Source organism: Crinia signifera, chromosome 3 (assembly GCF_055691185.1).
Source record: "Crinia signifera chromosome 3, ASM5569118v1, whole genome shotgun sequence".
NCBI lineage: Eukaryota > Metazoa > Chordata > Amphibia > Anura > Myobatrachidae > Crinia > Crinia signifera.
In genome coordinates, this window is record NC_139219.1 from 251,621,019 (window position 1) to 251,631,284 (window position 10,266).

Here is a 10,266-nt window from a genome sequence, read left to right on the forward strand (position 1 = left end):
TTTTGCTCCTTACTGGCTCCTAATCCCAAGTTCTCAAACCTGTTTTTCCTACATTAAAATGTGGTTGCATGAAGGTGTTACTGTGAAACTTCAAAAAGAAAAAATAACAGTAAGAAGGTGCAAAGTTTCATCTGCTTGGAAATCTATTAAGAGTGGTACAGGGTGATTCGCTGGGCAAGGCACATTCCTACTAGAAGATTGACAGTATAGCAATAGGTTGACCATTAAATGATCAGCCCGGACTTAGGTTGACAGGGTCAAAAGATTGTGATCCTGGGTCTGACCCAGCCGATGTGTGCGGGGTACAAGAAACCTAGAACTGGATGAAGGTTTATATTACAAAATGCTAATCGCCAAAACAAAAATTATTTTCAAAGCACACCTAAGGGAACATTTGCTTTATTGATAAATTTAAAGAAAGATCTTAAATTAGGTAATTTGTGCCTACCGGTCATCCTTGGGGTTAGTTACGTGGTGATGTACAGCTGTACTTTAGCTTGTTCACGTTTTCTAACTGGGAAGCAACTAGGTCTGGTTTGGCCCAAAACTTTGACCATAGATAATTAATTTTGTCCAAAAAAATAAAAAATTACTTGAGTGGCTTGCCAAAAGGACAAGGTTTAACATTGTGAATCTGTGGAATGATTTGACCATTGAGTTTGTTTCAGATTTTTTTTTGAAGAGTAAGATAAGCCATATGACAAATGTCCATGATGGACACATGGTTCAACAATATTAAGCAATAATCCTACAAGATGGGGAAAAGAGTGTCTATAAATAGTTACACAATAACAGTGGTTGCAAATGTATGTTATGGCACACATTCTGCCCAAATTGCGGATCTGGTACTCCATTATTTTTAAAATTGAGTGTGTACTCAGGGATGTGTTCTGCTGCAGCCAGTATAGAGGTAAAATTGTCAACAGATTTCTCTCTAGTGTCCCTGAAGGTTGGGTAGAGGTTTGCAGCAGCAGCCACCATCTGTGAGCGATGTATTGTGAGCTGCAGCATGGTTGAACTACACGCTGCTGCTACAGAGGCCAAAGAAGGCCCGGGCTCTTTCCTTCTAGGACACTTAAAGGTCTGAACCTGGGGGTAAGAGCACCAGAGGTCATTGATGGGAAGCATGAGACTGCAATGGAGTGGGTGGGTACACTGCTATGTCCCGGCATTTGCAAAATTTTGGTCTTAGGCCATCAATGATTTTGAGTAACACAAGGTCCGTGAGCATAGGGTTAGATATTCATCTTTATCATTGTAAAAATAACCCTGGTCAAACCCGGGTTATTTCTTTCCTCTGAATAGAGAGTTCTGATTGGTTACAGTGTCCAGTCAGCTGAGGCTTGCAGAGCACACAATACTTGACTGCACATGAGGACAAGCATGACAGCTCAAATTTGGCAACTAGATGTGTGCTGTGCTTTCTACCTACTGCACTTTACAGCCATGTCAAACTGGTATGATGAAGTAATCATGGAGTTGCTGCAGAGCAGGGGTGAGGATGCAATCTGTAGGCATATTCAGGGATGCAATAATTTGTCATAGTATCAGTAAAATGGCTTTATTAGGACCTCCTCCTTTGTTCAGCCCTCAGAGACCAATAAAGTACTTGAAAAATGACATAACATTGGTTTTAACATGGGTGACCAGGGTTGAGTAAAAATGTGTCAACCCTGCAATAACCTGGGTCAATAATGCATTCTAAATGTCTCTGACACGGGTCTGAACCTTGTTCGAAACCCAGGTCTGACCCTGCTTTTGTGATCTGAAAGAGGGTATAAGAAGGTCAAAGATTGACTGACTGATCTGCATCTTTGCATACAACTGGTGGTTATCCTACCCCCCCAGTGGGCAGCTCAATACAAATACCATGGACTGTGACATTTGCACAGCTTCTGCATACTAATGTGGCTTGATGTGCCATTGTAATGAAATATTTTTTTTCCAGTGATCGCGAAATTAAAAAAATACCCCTTTCAAAAGTTGGGGTTTTACCTGACCTTTTCTGGGTCCCAATGGAATAAAGCTTCCTCTCACCTTCCACCCAGCATGGCATGTACAGAAGCCTCCTCTCTCCCACATGGCATATATCCTGAGCCAAGGGTGGGCCTGGGCCTTTTTTTTTTTTCTGGTAATCAAACATGGATTTGGAAGTGCCTTACTGTGGTTGTGAATTCATTGTGGATCATGGGGGGAGAGAGAGAGAGAATCAATTGGCCCAATCACATAAAGCAAGATAGACATATAGTAGAAGAGACAATACGGAAATAGGGAGGGACAGTGTGTGTGCCAAAAATTTACACCGTACTGCCTATTATACATCTCTCACACACATTACATGTATACCACATGCCATCATGCCCATTCCACATTATGCCACACGCCATAATACCTATTACATATGCCACATAAGGTCTGCTTACCTACATGCTTGTTGCTATGGGTTTCATGCTTGATGCCAGGGGTTGCATGCTCATTGCCATATTATTACAAGCTCTGCCAGAGGTAAAAGCTTGTTGCCGTGGGGTTAAATTCTTTGCCTGAAGTTACCTACTCTGCCAAGGGTTAACATGCTCTTGCTCGTTACCATGGGGTTAACCTGCTCTCTGGCTCCTGGTCTCAGCAGCCCCAGCACTGGCATCTACTAATAATCATCACATTGAAGAAGTAGTACAGGAGCAAGCAGCTTCTTTGATGCTGTGATTATTAGTAGATGCTAGGGCTACCAAGACCAGGAGCCGGAGGCTGCTACTGCTGGCCCCTGTCCTCTGCGCCAGAAGCTCCCCCTCCCTGCCAGCACCTCATGCGCTGGCGAGAGACTGACATCCTGATTGCCGCTGTCCCCACCGTGCTGCAGCCACTGCTGCCATAACAGCCATACACTGGCCTAGGTGCTCACTGTCCAATCCGGGCAGAGCAGATCCCACCCATTCTAAAAAAAAGTGAGTCCCTGGAAGGTACTTTCGGGTAAAATATTGGTTATAGCGCGTATTTGCGAACCCTGTTATTCACTTAGCCTGTGGCTTTAGTGTAATAGCTGCGTGGGTAGATTATACCTGCTCAGACTTACGACTCCGCCCTTGCGTCCTGCCTATCCATTCATACTTATGACCTGCCCAGACTGTTTAGTGACCTGTGCTGCACATGTTTTGCAGCATCTCTGAGACATGTCGGAGGATAGGAGTATGATTTTTCGGTACTCTTTACCTAAAAGGGCGGGCATCGCATGCACTAAAAAAACGGGTGCGATGCGACCGACGCGATGGCCGCGATTTCCCATAGGGAACAATGTTCAATGTCTCAATTGACGCGATTATCCTGTTCAATGCCTCAATGGACCCGATTTTTCCATAGGAAACAATGTTAAATGGGCCAAATAGGCACCCTGAAGTGTGAAATGGCCCCCACAATTGTTAACGCCACCACACGATCAACATGAACTCGAAGCGTGGCGAGCACAGCGGTACGCGTCCTACGACCTTTTCATACCCCCACTATCCACGTCGGCGTGGAGTTGAGAATAGAATAGTGTGGCGAGCGCCGCGAGGGGACGCGGATACCTTCACAGGTGTCCGCGGCCCCTCGCGGGCTTCACAGGTGTCCGCGTCCCCTCGCCACACTATTCTATTCTCAACTCCACGCCGACGTGGATAGTGGGGGTATGAAAAGGTCGTAGGACGCGTACCGCCGCCCCTCGCGGTCTCGCTGCGCTAGCCACGCTTCGGGTTCACGTTGATCGAGGGGTGGCGTTAACAATTGTGGGGGCCATTTCACACTTCAGGGTGCCTATTTGGCCTCTGTGGGCCATTTAACATTGTTTCCTATGAAAAAATCGGGTCCATTGAGGCATTGAACAGTAAAAAACGGGTCAATTGAGACATTTAACATTGTTCCCTTTGGGAAATCGATTTTTTACCTGCGATGCCCGCGATCAAAATCGTGGGTGCCGTGCTAAGTAAAGAGTACCGATTTTTCTTTATTTATAAGTGTACTGTACTTGTATTATGTATTTTTTATACATGTTCATTTAACAACCAATTCGTTTAACAACTGAGTCCTAGGAACTGAACCCGGTTGTTCTAAGTGAGGAATGGCTGTAGCTCGCAAGCTTACAATCAATATATCTGATATGTGCTATATGCTGTTTTAAAAAACAACAACCTTTCCCTGACTGCAGCTGCCAGTGTTGAAAGGTGGGTAGTGGGAGGGAGCCCTATTGGAGCTATTACAGAGTGCAATGCATGGTTTGCCTTCTCTTCTCTGGGTATAACACGCTGGTCTGTGACATTTCCGGCAGCGGCGGGGGTGTGGCGCTGACTTGCCCCGGGATGATTACTTTTGAAATGAGAGTTTGCTATTCGCCGCCTCCCAGGCTCCCGTGTTTGAACGCAGCGGGCATGCGCCATGTAGCTCAGCCCGTCCCAGGCAGCTGCATTCCGTACACTGCCAGTGAATGTGTTTGATCGCCCGCTACAGAGGCCAAGAGAGCGGTGTGCCCAGTGCAGCCAGCCAGCGTGGTACAGCACAGCCAGATCATTTCACCACAGGGAAGCCGCAGAGCAGCACGGAGCACCAGGACGCCTGCCCGGGACGGTCCCCGCAGCTGCACACACTTCCACAGGTGAGGCCGGGTGGCTGTAGTATCTTACTGCGCTACAACAGCGATTGTGCTGATGTTACACTTGTATAAATAAGTACGTAAGTCACTGTGCCCCCTGTTATACACACACCACCTGCTAGCAGCACCAGTTTGTTCATAAAATGCAATTGTGTATAGTTCAGAATCTTAAAGCGTGGGAACTCCGCCATCATTTGCCTAAAGGATCCACATACTGTACAGTGAAGTGCCAATCTCCCGCCCCCCTTTCATTTAAGAAAAAAAAGTTTACTTTTATCAATAATTATGTATTAACCAGCTTTAGGTGGAGTAATAGATGAATACATATCTGCCGTGATTATTAGTATTCTGTTTTGCGGCTGATATTTCCACTTTTTTATTAAAATAAGCTATGTACAGTACATAAGGAAGGGTATGGGTAAAAACCGGACCAGGACAAGACCGCCGGACCGGACACCAAAATCTGCAGTCCGGAGCTTGTAGTGTCTGGTCCGGGGGGGGGGCTGCCTGTGACAGCTCTCAACAGGGAGTGGAGGAGGGGGAGAAAAAAGCCTCCCTGTATGGTCCGGGCATGTAGCAAAAACTGGATGGTCCGGACCACACGGGGAGGCTGCAATCTCTACTTCCCCATGTCCCTGATGGTAGCTATCACAGGGACCCCCCAGGACAAGACACCCCCCGGACGGGACACTAACAGCCCCGGACTGCAGATTTTGATGTCCGGTCCGGGTTTTAGTATGGTTTTTACATAGTCCCCATAAGGAATCTTTTGGAGAAACTCCCCCAGGGGGACATACTACATCCCCTCCAGGGGAATCAGGCTGATGTGCTTGTTTGCTGAATGGAGGCGGCCAGTATGAGGATTGGGAGATCTCTCCTGCTACCTTGCCTCCATAAGATTAAAATAATTTACACCATTTGAATATCCCTGTTGATAAGGAGTATTGTTATCTGTAGTGCTAATTAGCCTTCTGCAGGAAATCTGCATTTATTATCCATAGCCACAAACCATATAAAATTGGAGATACCTCAGTTTTTATATCCGTTTATGGAAGAAATGCTTGGTACGTATTCTCATTATGGAGCCTACATACAGGGTGATTTTACTTCCATTCCTAAGCGATCTTACTAGATTGCTCAGAAATGGAGCACGGACTGCTCTGTGTGTATGCCCACGGCTTACATTTCATTTGTAGCCGTGCACGTAGAGAGAAATTCATTCACTTGCGCCAGCAATGTATACGTTACGCCATAACAAAATATACATTGGGGGGGGGGCAATGGCAGTGGTAACATATACACTGCTGACCTGTGAAAAATTTAAGGCGTATGCACACCGTAATGCCCATTACACAATATGCCTCACACCATAACGCCTATTACACAATATGCCACACACCGTTCAGGCTTCATGCCATGGGTAACATGCTCTGTGCCATGGATAACATGCACAGTGCCAGGGGGAAGTTACTATGTGCCCTGCACTGTGCGGTAAAGGAGACAGACGGACAGAGATGTGGGAAACCCGGCTGTCTTAGAGCAGGTCTATCCGTCCATGGCGTGGCTATATCAATGACTCTCCGGCTCACGACTTGCGAGCCAATCGGCTCTCGCAGCCAATCAGGCATCAGTGGCGCTTGATTGGCTGCCAGGCCCCAAGCTCCGATTAGCTCCAGAGTCGTGAGCTGGCGCATCATTTGAAATAACCATGCCACGCACAGATGGTCCTGCTCTGAGATAGCCGGTTTTCCCACCGTTCTGCCCGTCTGTCTCCTTTAGCAATGTAGGCAGGGAAAAGTGAGCGGACGAAACGCAGTTCCACCCCATTCCAGCTCACTGTAACCCCTGGTCGGCAGTGGTGCCAATAATAATTGGTGTGCAGTGGTGCTAGTAATATATACATTGCTGGTCTGTGCCAGCAATGTATATATTACTGTCTAATACAGGCATTCCCAACCACGGTCCTCAAGGCACACCAACAGTGCAGGTTTTAGTGATATCCAGGCTTCAGTACAGATGGTTTAATCAGAATCCCTCAGATACTAATTAAGTCACCTGTGCTCAAGTCTGGATATCTACAAAACCTGCACTGTTGGTGTGCCTTGAGGACCGTGGTTGGGAATGCCTGGTCTAATACATGATCATTGGTGCCCAGTGATACCAATAATATATACATTGCTGGTCTGTGCCAGCAATGTATATATGATTTGCTAATACAATATCATTGGTGCCCAGTGGTACCAATAATATATACATTGCTGGCACAGGCTAGCAATGTATATATTACTGGCTTAAAAATAAACCATTGGTGGCCAGGGTACGCTCCCCTCTGTATTAAGTATGCGGGGCGAGCAGGCCGGGAGGGGCGGAGCACACAGCTTGTGTGGCCAGGTGGGGAAGCAGGACTGACGGACGAGGGGTGACAGCGGGATGGCGCGCAGTGACGCTGAAGGTGGGGAGGGAGGGGGCGGTCAGCCGGACTGAAAGCCGCGCATCTTTCAGCCCGGCTGCTCTACACATTCAGCGATGATGGCTCAAATATGAGCCATCATTGCTACATCTGCTGGTAAAACCGGCAGATGACCCACCTCGCTGGCGATGATGCTGGAGCGCGCATCATCGCTAGTCGGGGATCGATGGCCCATACACACTAAACAATTTTCAGCTGAAAATCGAAGTGTGTATGGGCCTTAACTTTGAAAACGATCTATTCACATTACAATGGTTTCACAAACCATTGGAAGAATCCTTTTAGATTCCGTTGTTTGTATCTGCCATTGAAATAACGATTATTGAGAACTTCCTTATGAGTGAATTTTTCTGGACCTTCTCAGTAGTGGCGAAATGTAATTATACTGTTATATTTTAAAATAGCCACAAAAGTGTGTAAATTACTTTGTAAGTACAATTTCTTTGCTCTGGGAATTGAAGTTATGACCCTTATATGAATTAAATCTTAGGAATAGGAAAACCTCACTTATTATACCTTGTTACGTTGCAGGAAATGCATCACTTAGAAGAAGAGCTGACCTGTTCTGTTTGCTTCAACATGTTTGATGACCCCCGAATACTACAATGCTCACATACTTTTTGCAGAGACTGCCTTGAAAATGTAAACAGTTCGTCAACCAGTTATCCATGGAGACAGCCAGTGGGGCAACTTAAATGCCCGGCCTGCAGGAGGATTACGGAACTTGGCACAGGAGTTCATTCTCTGCCAGTCAACTTTGCGTTAAAAGCCATTGTAGAAAAATATAAATGTAGCAATCCCCTCCAGCCCAGCATGAAAACCTGTCCAGAGCATAGCAATCAGCTAAACATGTTTTGTCTCAAAGACCGAACGCTAATTTGTGGACAATGTCTTACAGTCGGACGGCATCGAGGGCATCTGGTGGACGATCCAGAAAATGCCTACGCAAGAGAGCGGAATAAGGCTTCTGAAATATTAGCCACCCTCAGTGATGGGAAGTTCACAGGTGTGTCCTCAGTAATTAGCGCGCTGGAAGAGCAAATGGTCAATTGTAAGAATATTGTCCAGGAAGATAAACAGGGAGTGGTGGTATTTTTTGATAAATTAATTGAGATATTCGAGGAGAAGAAGCAGCATTTTCTGTCCGCCCTTAATGATCTCAACCAGCAAATAGTTGATGTATATGCTCCACAAATCGAGGCAATGAAGCAGATCAAGGATGAAGAATTGGACCTTATATCATTGAGCAGTTCTGCCAAAGAGGAACAATGCCCACTCACATACCTAGAGACTATCCATGACCTACAACAAAGAATTGAAGCCTTGAAAAAGCAGCCATTACTTCCTGTTCCAGCTGTTGACATCTCCCCCAGGTTTGGTCAGATATTAAAGGATACGTTATTGGAAACAAATACTGGCAACATTAAGCAGTTGCCTGTACCAACATTTGGCCTTCATTTTCATAAGAAAGACAACATCAAGATCACTCAAAACACCTCGTTCCCATGGTTTTTATTTGGTGTACTTTCATTTATTACTCTGATAGTGCTGGTGGCCTCATCAAACATAGAAATATTACCTGACTTCACTACTCTGTATTGGATGCGCCTCTCTCAGGTCATGGAGCCGGTTCTCCTGTGGTTTGGGGTTTGCAGTGATACAATACAGACATATTCCCAGAGGTTTGCAGGCTTACACAATTACTTTATTTCCTATGCATCTTCTTTTACTAGCTCATTCTGGTAGCATGATAACACAAATAGAAAAACACTGATGTGCTATATGAGAATACTCTTGCAATAAAATTGCTTTACTGTGTGTGTGTGCTGCACACTGTAGCAAAAACCCTTCTCGTTTGGATATATTTGCCTTTATGGAAGCTAGAACATGTGTAAAACAACCACGGCTCTGGATGTGATATAAATATTAAAGCTTTTATAGATAGAACTGTGCAATTATAGGTGTTAAATTTGAGCCTCACCTGTCTAATCAAATCGGTCCAATGGAGTGACCAAAATAATTAAAAGCTGGGAATATTAAGGCATTAAGCACAAATGGAAAAATACTCTGGAAAAAGCCCTTTGGGAGGGTGAAACGGGCTTGAGGTTTACACCTGAATATTAGTCCGGAACCAGCCAACCAACATTTATTTCCCAATATTTGCTCAAGTGACCAGCACCAAACCATTTGGGAGAAAAGCATTCTCAATCTACCAGTCATGCCCACAGCCGCAGCTCGAGAGTCAGTGAACAGCAGCACAGGTGAGACATGCTTGCTGCGCCTTTCCAACACCATCCTCCGTAAGCCTCTACACTGGTGGTACAGTCTCCCAAAAACACCGGAACAGAAGTGTACAGCATTGCCGGTGAGAGACGCGCCTGCCATGTCCTTACATAATCACCCCTTGCAAGCCTTCGCCCTGGTAAACGGTTAACTGCCAAAGACTCCTTGTTGTGGGTTCTGTGGCCTGGCACCACCACGGGTACAAACAGCTTGGCTTCTGACTGTATATATGGGAACACCATTCCAACTTTAAACGGCAAGTGTGCACACTTATAATTAACTGAAAATTTTATTTTGCGATTTAACTTAAAGCTGGAGTACGAACTTAATACATTCTACCAAAAGGATCACAGCAGTGATCTGTGTGAGTGATCGTTATAAGTCTCTAGTAAAGTGTTTTACATACGTTTTTTTTTTTTTCATATATAATATACCAAAAAATTATTTTAGTATGTCCATGTTATATATATATATATATATATTGTTGTTGTGATTATATTATATTGTTTTATTTTCTTATTTTAGGGGGGCTCCTAATTAATCCATATTACATAAATAAATATTTGTAATTTATCATTCTTTCAAGTTTTATTTATTGTCTACACGTGCGTATACATCCATGGTGCTTTAACTACATTTACCCCCTTCCCGACATTTGACGTACATTTACGTCATGGCCGGGATGTACTTCCCGACACATGGCATAAATGTGCGTCATGACTTTAAAGTGCCACTGCGTCTAGAGACGCGGTGACAGAGGGACGATGTCTGCTGTCCCTGACAGCAGACATCTTCCCTCATTGCCCAGGGGGGGCAGCGATGCCCCCCCCCCCCCCTGTTCAGCGATCGCTGTGATTGGCTTTTCAATGTGAACAGCCAATTACAGCGTTTTCTG

The 10,266-nt window shown here is 45.3% G+C and overlaps 1 protein-coding gene across 1 annotated transcript; it reads left to right on the forward strand.

Moving 5' to 3' along the window:
* The first annotated feature begins 4,326 nt into the window (after window positions 1-4,326).
* Window positions 4,327-9,896, forward strand: TRIM59 (tripartite motif containing 59). The gene is made up of 2 exons (XM_083177847.1): window positions 4,327-4,621; window positions 7,620-9,896. Exons 1-2 carry the CDS (start codon window positions 4,454-4,456, stop codon window positions 8,832-8,834), a joined length of 1,383 nt encoding a protein of 460 aa, XP_083033973.1. The 5' UTR covers window positions 4,327-4,453; the 3' UTR covers window positions 8,835-9,896.
* The last annotated feature ends 370 nt before the right edge of the window (window positions 9,897-10,266 follow it).